This window comes from Larus michahellis, chromosome 2, assembly GCF_964199755.1.
Source record: "Larus michahellis chromosome 2, bLarMic1.1, whole genome shotgun sequence".
NCBI classification, from domain to species: Eukaryota; Metazoa; Chordata; class Aves; order Charadriiformes; family Laridae; genus Larus; species Larus michahellis.
Genome location: NC_133897.1, coordinates 135,015,442 through 135,030,072, shown reverse-complemented (window position 1 = coordinate 135,030,072; position 14,631 = coordinate 135,015,442). Strand labels below are relative to the sequence as shown.

Sequence of the window (14,631 nt, the reverse complement as noted above, 5' to 3'; positions counted from 1 at the left end):
TGAAACATGATGACAAAACTTCAGAGATGCACACTTTAACAGTATGTACTCTGCTAATTTATCTTCATAGGAGCAGTTTAGTTGCAAATATATTTGCAATATAGAAGTTAATGGACAGTAGTATCATTAATGAAAGCAATAATGATTTCCTGAAATGACTTCAGTAAAGCAGCCTGTTACTAAATATCTTCAAAGAAACAGGACGAATCTACTAGTTATGAGACTGTGAGATCAATGAAGTGGTTCTGAAGGTAATAGATGGTTTTTTAGCATTAGTAAAAATGATCTCTTCTCATATGTGTCATATCGTAGAAAAAATGTAGCTAAAGGTACTTGGGAAAGGAGTTATCATGAATAGCACAGTAATAGTATGCAAGTACGTATGTAGGTAAAAAGTGCATGAAAAGTCTTATTTTCAGGTTGAATTACATCTGAGCATACTGCTAACTTATGCTTATTCTTAAAATAGTAATTCCCAAACTACAGGGTCTTTGAACATCTTCTCATATGTTCCAGTAAATTCCTTAAGTCTTCAAAATGGAGAGTAAATAACTCCGTTATGAAGTAGTCTGCAATTTTTTCATGACCAATTTTTTTTCGTTTACATTGTGTTTCCACAATGCAGTTTAAGAATGCATTTTAGTTACTAAGAATGCGGTTTAGTTACTGGCAGTGTGTTTTTAAGTGAGCAAATAAGACTTTTTCAGGTCGCCTTAGAAAATGACACTGAGCCATTTAATATTTGTTATGCTTTTAGTAAAAGAGGGTGCTGAAGCCTCTCTGTGTTGGAAACATCATACGCACTTGTTACTGAGCATTGGTGTGTCAGCAGAGAAGCCTGACTAAATAAGGCAATGCATGAGTAGAGCTTATCAGCATTTGACAGGAATATAGTCCACTAACAGCTGATACAGTAGCCCATCCTTTCTGGGCTATCACCGGCTCTCTACGCTGCACACAGATGTATGTTTATTGTCTGCTCGGTGGCTGATTGCGCTCAAAACTCAGCCCTCCACCTTTTCAGTTAGTTGGTGCCAGAAGTCATACAAGTGAGCTGAAACCCCTGGAAAGCCAAATGTATTTCTGTTTGTATTTATGTAAAAATGTTTGTGGAGTCATCAGCTTCCAAAGTTCAGGGAAGATGTGTATCGTCCCTTCTGTTTCTTCTCACACCAAATAGTCTAGAGTGAGTGAATATTGTTTGGTAACATATATAAAAAATAGGAAACTTCATACATGTGGGTGCCCTTATGGTATTGCTGTGCACTAAAATAATGCTTGTAAAAAGTATCTATAACATTATGTAAGCGAGTCCTGACTGATTTTGCCTTCCTTGCTCTGAGGGACTGATACCACTCAAATGAGTAGCTAAGCTCCCAGTGACCTGCCTGGGAATAGTATTACATCTTGCATGTTTGTAGGTGCTTTTAAAAAACCCGAGAGTAAAATACCCCTAACATTGTTTCAGTATCAGTTTTCCTGTTAAACTGAGTTTGATTGTCAGATTTTGTCCCTGTGTTGTGCAAGAGTTTGGTATTTGAAGATTTGATTAATAAAGTTATTAGGCCAATAAATAATCTTGAAGATCTAATGGCACCAGCCCTGCTACAGAATGTCCCAAACAGTCAGACTGGTGATCTGCAAACATGTTTTGATATTGGGAATGAATGTAAATGTCTGTGCATGCATGGCTTTTTTAAAGGGATTTCTGAAAAATATCAGACATTAAATTCTTATCATTCCTTCCCAAAGCTGGTTGTTTTCAAAGTGTCTTTTCATCATACCCAATGCAGTGCTAAAAAAAAAAACAACCACAAAACAAACAAACAAAAAACAAACCAGAAAAACCAAACGAAAACCAACTACAAACCCTGCAATTTTAATTAAGAGATCCATCTTCTTCGATTCAGTAGCCTGGCTTAAATGTCCTAATGTGAATTCAGAATTCAGTAACATTGTTGTATGCAATATGTATTTAACAGAGACTGCCTTTCTGTCCTCTGAATCCATCTGTGATAGTGGTAGTGAGGGAATAAGGAGTTGATTGGGGTGCTTGCCATTAGAGCACGTGTGAAGGGTTCGCAGTAGATGCACAGTGTAATGGACTGTTTACCGTGTGTGTGTTGCAGCTCTTGAACGGGGCTTTATATCTAACTGCCCTCCAAAGCAAGAGCGCTTTTATAGAGCGAAGAGGGTCACTTTCAGGCTGCCTTTTTGACACTTTTCTGCTCTGCCCAAAATACTGTGTTAGTTTTCTAGAATGTGCCTGCAAACTCCCAGTGTTGAACTGGACGCAATCCCATACACCTGTGTGATCAGTGTGGAAAGCGAAGTGATGTGTCCATAGAGATACAGAAGCTGTATATCCCTGAAGTTAGGTGCAGTGACTATGCAGAAAAGCATGATAAAGCCATTATAATTCTTTAGTCATTCAGGGATGCTTTAGTTTGAGGAATTTCATTAATAAATTTTATCTTTTTAAATGCAGAAAATAGACTTTGAAAACATTTTAATTGTTGTAACCCTATTAATTATGCAGACTTAAAATTTCACATTTTCTGTTTATTTTAAAGATATTGTCTTTATAAATATTTTATCACGTTTTCCCACTGCACAAATTTACTGTCTTTGTAATGAAGGCTGTCTCACTTTAAAAAAAAAAACAAAACAAAACCAAAAAAACCAAAACAAAACAAAAAAAGGTTGAAGCAGTTCAGGGCTCTGCAAAACATGCGTTGTAGCAGCTGAATATCTATTTGGCAAGCTATATTATTATATTTTATATTATTATATATTATCATGGAAACGAAACTTTAATCAATAGTACTTGAACTTTAAAGAATAACGCATTCAGTAGCTGTAATTGCAAAAAGAAAATGAGACAACATGATTAGCTTTTGTAGAAGTTTGGTTAATCCTGTCTACACTGAAGTTTAAGAAAAGCATTATCTTGGGTTAGAGGCTGTACCTAGTTAATAATTTTTATCCTGTGTCAACTTCCAGTGCATTTTGTGGCAGATGTGTTTGGCATACATCAGGAACTGACAGAGAAAGAGCTAACTTTAGTGTGTTTTAGAGATGTATTCACACTAGTTTTGTATTCAACAGTAACTGAAAAATAAATGTTTCTGAGAAGGAAGTTTAGTCATATGAGATGATCTATCTGACCCCACCCACACTATTGTATTTTCTTTTTAATAATCACTTCAGAGTTAAATATAAATGTTTTGACTAAAAAGCCAAACAAGTATATTTGAAAATATCTAAGAATGACTTAATTTTCAAAAAAACCCCAACTGTCAGTTCCTCTGCTGGGAAAATTAGAATTTGAACGTTATTGGCAGAGTATGATACCCATAATAATATGAAAAAATAGCAGTTATTAATCATGGGAAGACATTTTTATGCTGAGATGAAACACCTAACTTTGCTGTAATGGGGCTGTATTTTCAGAATCTCATTAAAGTTTATTCTGCACTTTTATGCAGTTCATGCTTCTAATGACTTATAATTTCAAACTTTTCTTAGGTGATTTTAACATTACTGTTCATTAGCTGTGATTTATCTTTCAGATCATACTATATGTTAATGAAGTGAAGTCCCGCCTGTGTGGTAGTTCACCTATTCAGAATTTGCCTCATCGGGTTCCAATGTTTACTGCTCATCCTGCAACTCCAGAAGCAGAGAGTCTGCGATGTGCAGATGTGACTTCATCTTAAAATGAACTAATTTGAAAGCTTTCATGCTGAAATCTATTAAAAAAAATAGATTTTTACTTCCAAAACTGTAGTTTATATTCCTTTATCTTTTTGCATAGAACAAATAAAAGAAATTCGATGGGGAAAAAAATCTCTTTCAATACATTTTACCACCTGTTCAAGCATATTATTGTCTCTGATGAAACTTTTAAGCTTTTGGTGGATGCAGTTTTCAGGTTGTAAACACAAATTCTGCTTTGGGGCACAGAAGCGTTTCTTAAAGGTGCCCAAGTGCTACTTTTTGTAACTAAGCCTGAGACCTGGAAGTGGAATATTCTGCTTGTATATATTGCAAACTGCGTCTTGTTGTAAATGAGAGGGACAGGTCCTGAGTGTATAACCTGTGTAATAAAGAGGCCACGGACTGGGTTTGTGTAAATCTGTACTTTTCTGAAGATGAAATTACTTCAGGTGTATGGTGACTGGTGACTTCTCATTTTCTGTTTCTGGTAATGCTGAATCCCGTTGCTTTTGTGATAAAAAGCATAAACTTCTATAAATAATTGGCTTCCTTGGAGTAGTTTATGTTGAGGGATGAATCTTCTGGTATTTTCCTTAAGGGAAGATTAAGAAACTTGGGTAGTTCTTTCAAATGTATACAGTAGAGGTATTCTCTATGAAGAACTTATTCCTCCTAAGAGAAAGAGCAGTATTCTTCTTTGCTGTGAAAAGTATGTGAGGTTTGTAGGGGTTGTCTATAGTGTGCTAATACGGAGGGATACTTTTTCTCTCCTGTGCTCAAGTTACAATATACTAAGCAAATATTTATTAACAGACCTTTCAGAGGCAGTGCAATGTCAGCAACTGCACTTGACACATCCTGGGTAACTAGGAAGCGAAGTTGCTTCCTGCCCCTCTTGCAAATACCACCTTAGTTGCCTCATTGCATATATACACAGTACATTCCCTCTTTGCATCCATCCCCACCGAATAAGCCACAATTAACAATGGTGAAGTTTCTAATGAGCAGGAGCATTAGATGCATAATCTGCTCCTCGGCTCTGATTCTTTCCCTATGTTTCTGAGCCATTTTTTTAGTGATTAAACAGCTGTGGCACTATCTAGTAATTACGCTTGTGCTGGGCTTTGCTAAGTGTATGACAAATTATTGTAGGGGGTTTTGCTGCTCTGTCCTGGCATTTCACACAAACACAACAGTTTCTAATTATTTCTTTTCCGTGTTTAATCCAGTGCCTTTCTGTAAGATAACATTTCCGAGGGTGACGTTTCCTTTATGGAGCCTTATTTCCTCACCTGACCGTTGTCGTCCCTTCTAGCCTTGGTGGGTGGTGGTTGGCTATTTTGCTAGTTCTCTTCATTGTAGAGGTTTTAAATAACCAAGGGAACTGGGGAGATGCTTACGCTATCCTAAATTTGTTCACTTCAAGAGATTTGTTGCATTGTCATTCTGTGTTTCTGTCACTATTTCTGTTAGCTTATTTGTAGACCCTGGTAAGATGGGTACTGAGATGTGCACCTGTTCCTCTAATCTTTCTCCTCTTTTGCATCTTGTCCTTTCATGAAAATGCAGGGTGAGAAGGGGTGAGGGAAAGAAGATCTGCCACAGGAATTTCTCTTTCGGGGTTGTATTTCACTTTCAAGTTTTTACCTTTGTCGCTGTAAGATCATGTGCCGAAGTCTTGGCGATGCGAACGCTAGAAGTTGTTAAGAATATACTCAGGAGCGGGGGTGACCATTCAGCTTATCTGCAGCTGGCTCCTCGGTGTCCTTGAACAAGAGGGCTTGGGAGTAGGCTGGATGGATTGTCTTGCTGACAGCAGCCCACTCCTGACTCCCCAAGGGTTCTCAAACACAGCTGAGAGTGGGTAGGGATTTACTGGGTGGAAATAATGCAGACGGGAAACATCAGACTGGACGAGCGTGTGCGTTGGCGCACCAACTACCTCTGTGTCCAGTGGAGTGAGGGGCCACCACTGCCAAGCGCCTTGGTGACACAGTCCCTGCCCTGCCATGGTGTGGCATTTAGGCACCATTGCCCTGTGGCAGAGTTTGGTCACTTAGCAGCAGTAGGACAGCAGGAAAAGAATTTTTCTCTGCCTTTCCATTCTCCATCTTCCTGAGTATTGAGAGATGGGCAGCATCTTGTTGCCAGGCAGGAAGGAGCAGGGTCTACATAGGTAGAAGAGGCCCTGTTGTGGTCTTAGGCCATGTGCAGAGCTTCTGCTGTGCCTCCACTCATCTGCCTAAGAAAAAACGGGCTTCAAGCATAGCTAATGTGGCTGTGTTCATTCTGGAAGATCTCAACCGCTATGCTGCAGCCATATCTATATCTATAGTGTTCTGGATATCTGAGTGCCATGGCAGATAATGACTTATTTGCATGCAGTTTTCGTGTGACAGCCTGAGCACCGTTGATCCCTTTCCCCCTGGGGCGCTTTCATGAGGCCGGGGCTACTGACACTCATGAGTGCTTTATGTTGTCGCTTTTCTGTAGTGTTTTTTTGTAGTGCTTTGTTTAGCTTTTGGAAGTGATTAAACCCTTTGTACATGCAAATCCTCTTTATGTTTCTGTCATAGTACTGCTTTTTCTTTAGGCACTTTGATCAGCCAGACTAGTCTGGCACCTCCTCCTTGTAGGGAGATTTCTTTAAGAACTCCTTTACCGTTTTTGCTGTAGTTTGGTGCATCATTTTGAGCTGTCTCCAGAGTAATTAACCGTTTCTGCACTGATTTGCATCTTCTTGGAGCTGAATTTTGAGTTGTACTCTCTGTGTATCATAGGTAATGTTAAAAGATTATTTTTTGGGGGCTTGTTTTGGATCATTTTTAGGTATAACTATCATGGATGACCTTCTGTCAAAATCTCTGCCGTTCTGCACACTTCCTCTGAAATCTCTCTTATGCTGGCGATTTACCTAAAGTCGTTCATTCTATTGCAGCACCATATTTTAAGCGCAGTGTTGGGAATGGTACTTTCACTGCTCTTCATTTAGTCACATGTCCTAGATACAGTTACATGGTGCAGTAAAAATTCACTGGGAAAAAAGCTTAAGTGATTTCATATAATTGTTCGTACCCTGAAATGTTGCTTTGTGTAGATCCTGCATATTTCCGTTGCAGTGTTAGATTTTGGGTTTTTTTTACTTGTTTTGTTTGTTCATTTGTTTTTTCCCAAAATATGTACATGGATATAAACTCAAGTCACATTCCCCTCTTTCTTCCTTTCTTTTTGGACCACCTATTTTTATAATCCTGGCAGCAGAGTGGCCCACCTTCGACCAAAAATGCGGTCTCTGATCTCCATGAAAGAACTCGTAAGTCATTCTCCTGGTATGTAGGTATTACAGATTCAAACTGGGAGCAGGCACCCACAATTCAGATCTCACACTTCCCAGTTCAGTGTCCTAATTACCAAGAGACACACAGGACATGCGATACTGCAAATTCTGCCTTTGGCAATGTTTTCTGAATACTGACCATAAGCCACTCATCCGTATTTAAATGCATGAATTTAAAGCTTAAATTCTTGAAAAAATTTCTGACCTGAAACTCATTATCACAGAGTCACTTACGTCCAGATGAGAGGATGTATTTTGAATACGTCTCTTGAGCATTTCCTTTAGGCCAGTTCAAGATTCCTGGTGTTTAACATACTGCCCAGTACCTAATCTGTATGTCAGACTCTCTCCCATTCACTGTGAGGTGATCTAAGCGTTATTTCTGAGCATTAGGATTTTTACTCCTCATATCTAAACAGAGCATTGCTGAGCTTCATAATGCTTTGCTGCTGATCCCTATGTAGTGTAAAATGCGAGCAGTTTAAACGTCCCTATTTTACCAAGGCACTTTGAGGATAAAGTGTACATTCTGAGAGATGGGGTGAAAATACCCAGGTAAAATAATGAGCGGGTGGGTGAGCTTAGTGCCTGCCTCAAAGGCTGAGTGCCCAAACCAGTTAATGGAGACTCCAGTGTCATCCAGTTTACTTCAGTGGCTGCTGATCAGTGAGTTACTCGCTGTGCTCCTTTCATCTTAATGTATCTGAACAGTCTGGACAATACTGAAAATGATTGATGTAAACTTTAAGGTGATGCAAGTTACAGATGTTGAGGTGTTCTTGTGTGCATGGTGTGTGGGGGGGGGGGTGGTGGGCAGGAAGCAGACACAGGAAAAACAGTTTTAAGCGTATTTTAGTTATACACCCCTTTTCTATGACACGGGACAAATAACTCCAAAGAAGATTAGGAAAGCACACTTAAATCATATTTTTAAATTAGCCAAAGCAGTACTAGATAATGTTGTATTGGTACATATGTAATCTTTGATTTCTTTTAATCAAAATATTTATTTTAAAATAAGTTGATAATATCATTTAGGTTTTCTTTTAATACATGAATTAGGTTGCTGAAAACAAGCAATTTATATTTTTGATTCATTACCACTTCACTGGGATATTTTATTCCTCAACGAGACAAGGTTTTCCATGGTAGCTTATGCTACTAAGGAGGATCTTTAATTAAAATCATCATTATTTTCTTTTACTGGTGCTGGATTTCTTGTCATTGCCAATAGAACTAACATATAATGCTGAATGAATGCTGTAGTACTAATACAATTTTTTTTTCACTGCATATTTTGCTGAAAGAATGAAATACGTAGCTGAACTTGAGAATTTTGAACAAATACTGTTTACATGTGCAAGTAGGAAAAGATGATGCACCCTTCCCCCTTCATTGTTAAGTGGTAAATTGTTGCTATGGTGATCGTTCTTTCCATCTCATCAGCTATAACCTGGTTTTCCACATCAACTGAATAGCTGCAAGCAAAGCATGATCTTTATTAATTTTTTTTTTTAATATCAGTTAATATTGTTTTGCTACATAGTTATTGTCTGGGGACTTAATGTCAACATCAAGGTGCAATGAATGTAAGCAGGATAGTTCTAATTTTATAAATCTGTGCACTCATTAAAACTATCTTCATGTAACTGCCAAGAACTTCAAGTGGATTTCTTAAAGGAAGCTTATTTTTGGTGTGTACAGTTGATTTCTTTTTTTTTTGTCGTAAATATGTGAAAAACTTGGTAAATCTCTGAATAAGGTCTCAGCTAAGCAATTTATTGTTTGTAAGCTACAGTGATGAAAGCAAGACAGTTGGTAGTAAAATTTCACACGAGAGCTTTTGTTTTCTTGTAGGGTAAATTGGTCTGCATGGTTCAAATGCAGAGATGCCTCTGCTGTGGTGAGAGTCAGCCAGGTGTCCTGGTATAGAGCCACCAAAGGGCAAAACAGATTAATATGGTCTAGATGTGGTCCTATATATATACACAACAGATTTGTGTCAGGACAAACTGCAGAATGAGTGGGTGGGCCATCAAAATAATGCCGTGAAGCAAGAGATATATCCTCTCTCAGCACCACCACGAGGTTTTTCAGGAAAGAGGCCAGATGTTACGGCAAGCCTTGGAGCCATAGGTGGCACACTGTGCTGTAGCACGAAAAACGTGAATTTTTAAATAACCTCTTTGAACTTAAATGGATGCTTTTAAAAAGCAATATTTGTCTAAACTCGCTTATGTATTGTTCATTACAGGCAGTCTTTCCTTTTCATGTAAGATTTGAAGCATTTATAAATGTAACCATACCAAGTTGTGTCCTGTATTGCTAGACAGCATATGAGCAGCTCTTTGTGTTTCGGATTTTACTCATACTCCAGTATATTTAATTACTATTTTTTTTGTGGGTGACTTTTTCCCCTACATTTCATCTGCATTACTTGTGCCCGTTTTAAATTATGTGTCATGATTAATACAGGAGCAAGAGCATATCTGTCTCAAATGAAATTTTCTATTTATTGCCTGTTCTATGGTCCAGAAGAGGAGCTGCACAATAAAGAAGTGTTCTCAAAGGCAGTACTCAAGTCTAACATTTCATGTAAAAACATTGTAATTATCATATATGAAAATGTAAATAAGAATCGTGGTTTCTTTGTTAGTAGTCTTTTTGGGTTCTGTATACGAAACAGTATGGTTCATGTCTCAAAATATCGTGCTGCCATAGGCGGACTTCCCGTTAGATGTTCCTGACCTATATTTGCAGGGAGGGATGTTTTGCTAAATAATGTCAAAGATCATCTCTCAGAAGAGCAGTCCCTTAAAGGATATGGTGAGAGTTATAGTACAAACATAAGTGCACTACTTATGGAGACAAACTAGCAATTGGATTGATATTTCAAGTAAGAAGGATATACTTGCACAATTTAAGTCTAGAGAAAGGTATCTTGAATTACTGAATTGCTTCGATCTTTTGGAAGTACTTACTGCATGACTACCAAAGGATTAGGGTTGGCCAAAACACAGTTCACTAAGTAGCCGGACAGAAACTACTTCATGAAAGTGAGGAATGCTGTATTTCCTTCTAACAGCAGAGGATGAGAGAAGTGTTACTGAGAAAGCATGTTGTAAAGTTGCCCAAGCGAAAACAGCCACTACAGTGTTCTTGTGGTGTCTGTTTGCTTTGCCTAACTTCATCAGGTATGGTGTTCTAGTTTGCAGATCTGGTCATCTTTGCTTCATGAGCTATCTCTTTGCTGTATTTCCCATCGCCAAATCTGTGTGATGGTACAAACTGCGCACCTGCAAAAGAACATTCCAAACCATGAAGTCCACACACGTATTGCGCAATCACACAAATAGACCACAGAAAGACTTTGTTGTCATGTACTGATCCTTTTTTGTTGGGGGAGGGATGCAAACAATTCCAGCGTTTGGAGCAGAAACTGAAAGAGAAGCAGCTGCTCCATGTTTTGTTTTCGCATTATCCTAACTCTAGCATTTCCTACAAAACCAGAAATAATTCCTTACTGAACAGGAACAGAGTGACCCAAGGCTCAGCAGCCCCCACTGCCAAAAAAAATAGCTGAATAGTCTTTATACCAAGCTTTTTACTTACTCAACCTTCTCACTTCCTTAATTCTTTCCTGAAGCCTGTAGTTTCAAGTACGTTTTTAGCCTGCTGTACCAGTGAACCAGTATCAGGGATTGGGTACGTGGGACAAGGACTGATCCGAGTGCAGGAATGACTGGCTGAGAGTTAGGGGAAGGGAAGGCGGCTCCTTTCAGCTGTGCTCTTCCTCAGATTTAAACATATGTGAAAGTATAGCCTGGCTTTGCCTGGATGTTTTGTCCCTTAAAGGGGATCTGATGTGTTCCTTTGTTGTATGAGTGTAATCGGGAATTTGATGACCTGGAAAAAATGTATTCAGGCAAAATGCCAGCCAGAGAAGAGAATCCTCTGAACAGTAGGACTGTGCACATGGGATCTAGTATTTCTTTCTGTATTATTTCCCTTTTTAGTAACTGGGGGGATATGGGACGTGTGGATGATACTTCAGTTGCTGCTGTTTCTGAAACCATGCACACATTTACATAGTACAAAAAATGGTTCGCTAAAAGATAAACATAAAATCAAACCAAAACCACATTTGCCACATAAAAGGGCAAAGATAACTGTTCTTCATTCCACTTGAATGTGTGAAAGTGTGCACAGGTTGCCTCTTTAATCTTACTAAATTCTACTTGTTTTCTGTAGCCAATATTCTGTTTACTTTACCATCCATTAATTCAAATAGCTAGTTCTAAATTCTCCTGTATGTAGTGGTAAATAGACTTTGTGTGGCTATTACATGTAAAAAATAATAATTCTGCAATGATAAACAAGTTCCATATTCGAATTTATTGTTTGTGAAAAAAAGTAGAAATTTTAAAAAATTTACAGTTTCGATCATCTTAAGTAAGAACGTGTTGGCAAGGAGACAGTGTTCTTTCATTGCGACTCATATAATGAAAGACAGTTGGTGCCTGCCGGAGACTATCTGTTGCTATAGATTGAAACATATAGCATCAAAACCAGTTTAACCTAGAAGTGATAGATAGCACTTAAAAAAAGAACGCCAAAACAAAACAAAACCCCCAAAACCTCTTTCCCTCTGGATTCCTCTGGACCTGGTCAAGAATTGCAATTCTGTCTTCCACCTGAAGTGTCAAGGATGCAGCGTTTTGTCTGAGTGAATGACATTCCATCCCTGAATTCAGGGACTATGCTTAATGCTTTTCTCGCGTTCATAATTCACAAGGAAAAAGAACAAAAATTACCCATATCAAAGATCATATGGGCACCAAGGAATTTTCTACGCTGCATTGTTTGTTTTTTTAAATTTATTGGTAAAATTTATCTGAAGATAGATTTTTCCTATTTGTAATTTTTATTTTCTTCACCTGGGCTCAATTTCTCTGCAGATACTATTGAATACTTTCATTTCTTCTGTCTTTCCACTGTGTAGCAGATAGCTGCTGTTACAGCTTAATTGCTGCTGAGGGTATTTTAGTTTCCTTTTAACATTTCTGTTCTCTGACATAAGCCTGCTGCTGTTAGGAGGCAACACCATTGTTCGGGAACTTGCTTAAACAACGTGTGCTTTGTTCCTTTTAAGCACTCTGAAAAAATGTCATCTGAAGGATAACAGAGAGAAAAACTGTCAGACCTTTCATAAATATTTTCATCTGAGACTAGTGACACTGCTTCCGTGTCACACAGCCTTTCATCCCAGGAAATTATGAAACATGATTTGCTCCATCCACAAAGAATTATAAAAGGGAAAGAAAAATAAAAGTTTTAATTTAAAAAAATATTATGATTTATAGTAAGTAAATCAACAGACAACACTAATGTACAGATTGTTCTCCTTAGCTAAATTGCATTTTAGCTGTGTAAAATTTTCTATATATAAAATATTCTAGATTAACTATTCAAAATTCTCTCATGCGCTTTTAGGATGACAGTGCCTTTTCCTACTGTGGTTTGAAAGTGAATTGAATTTTGCTATATTGGGAAAGGTACTTGATGCATAAGGCAGTTGGCTTCATGGATTTACTCCAAACTAACTGGTGTATTTTACATGTAAACTAAATCTTATTCTGGAATCATTTTCATGTGTAGGAGAAGAGACCACTGAAGAGAATAGATGGAAAGCATTAGTACTGTAGTTACTATGAAGAACATTGGACTGTAGAAGGGTTTAGAGATACTGTGTTGATTTACTTTAAAGGACATTAAGAGAAAGTAGGTATAACCTACAAAGAATTCTTTTGAGAAATTTTAGTTGTGATGTTGTCAGTACTAAGAGACAAGTAGTGAAGTTTGCATTGGTTATTAGACATTCTGCCATATTAATTAACCCAAATAACAGATCTTTTTTTTCTTTAGTTTACTTCAAGGACAGATAGATACAAAACAACTCTTTTTAAAAAAAAAATAATAATAATAATAAAAGGTTACTTAAAGTTTCTGAATTCCAAACTTCACATTGTCAAAATTTTTAAAGCTTGTGTTAGATGTAATTCATATGCTTTAATGCAGAAATGTTGTAGGAGGAAAAGTAATTTGCTGGAGGTGGACTCTTCTTTGCTTAATTATCCCATCTCCAACAGGGCTAAATTCAGCTCTGACATACACTGGCAAAAATCTCATTCACACAGAAGCAACGTTCAATTGCAGCACTGCAGTACATCATGCTCCAGTCTCGCCAGATGGCATTTCTGCTTCAGGTGTGTGTCACTCCAGGTGTGTATACGCTTCAGGCAGGTTAGACTAGGGAGCTGTTTTGTTTTTAATAACAGCATGCTTTCTGGACCTACACCTGCCTTAGCCTTTACACGCTTCCGTCTAGGATAGCATGGTATGAGATGTATAAGGCTTCCATGTAGAAGGATAGCATAGGAGGGACTTCCTTATTTCCCTCTCACTGTCAGTGAGAGAATGGGGTGGGTATTGAAAATACTTGTTCTGAGCTCAGACATTTCTGAAACCTCCTAGAATATCCAGAATTATGTGTCTGTCCTGATCTAGTATTCTGGATGCCCCTGCCCAGAGATTCCCAAACTGAGCAGCTAAGAATCTTCATGCTTTAAATTTAGTCCATCTTGCAACTAACATACTCTTCCCTGCACAAGATTAAAAAGGCAGTGATTCATTTGCCAGGAAAACTACACATTCGGATATTTCATGTGCCTGCCCGTATCTGCTGGAATGCACAATATGTGAGATTCATGACTGAAACTCTGTATTCTGCAGCAGCTCGTGGCCTCATCAAACCTTGAAGTAAGCTCCAGCATTTCTATTGTAAGCAATTAGTGTCCATTAAGTACACCACTGAGCAGGCTAATGCCCAACTGCCATAGCAAAATGTCACAGAATAATAGAGAGTTAGCAACATACTGATGCTCTTACAGCCCGCTGAGATAAAAATTTCAGAATGACAGCACCACTTACGATCCCAACATGGACGTCAGTAGCCATAGTTACCCCAGTATGAGTCTCAATATTGATCCCAGTTACAGATAATGAGATAGAGCCACTTGATCGGGTCTGTCACTGGTTTTGAGATAGCAGCTAGCCCAAATACAAATTGTAGTACCAAGTGCACTTTGTATCTATACAGTGTTCCTGGAAGAGGTTTGGTTCTCTAGACTCTGCCCTCCTCGCTGAACAGGGCACTGTTCCCCCATGCTCAGAGTTCTACCCAACACCAGCCTGCTTGGCATCTTATGAGAGTGTCTTGTGAGTGATACTTGGGATGAGAGCTGGCAATTCAACTGTCCTCCAGTCAACTGCTATCACGCTTTTTTCAGGCACTGTCTTTTAGATACTGGTCTGCACCAATGAGAGACAAGAGTCTTCTTCCTGTCATGACCTGAGGCTTTACCATTGAGGAGTGTGTATGTGGAAGGATTGGGTAGCATGGTGCATAATTAATGTGTCTGGAGACTCAAAAGACTGAGGCACATGTGGATGGTTTGTTAACATCTGGGAAATCATGTTATGTCAGCTTCCTATTCGTGCAGGATCATCTTCTA

General features: G+C 38.3%; 1 protein-coding gene across 5 annotated transcripts in view; it reads left to right on the top strand.

Moving 5' to 3' along the window:
- The window catches only part of JPH1 (junctophilin 1), an 83,912-nt gene that overhangs the window by 24,865 nt on the left and 44,416 nt on the right, over positions 1–14,631 (top strand). Inside the window, exon 3 of one of the 5 annotated variants that reach the window (XM_074577294.1) lies at positions 3,573–4,255. The exons of the other annotated variants lie outside the window; for them this stretch is intronic. Within the exon in view, the coding sequence (XP_074433395.1) occupies positions 3,573–3,597 (25 nt within the window). The 3' untranslated portion in view covers positions 3,598–4,255. Of the gene's footprint in view, positions 1–3,572; positions 4,256–14,631 lie in introns of those variants that run through there. 5 annotated transcript variants of the gene reach the window in all.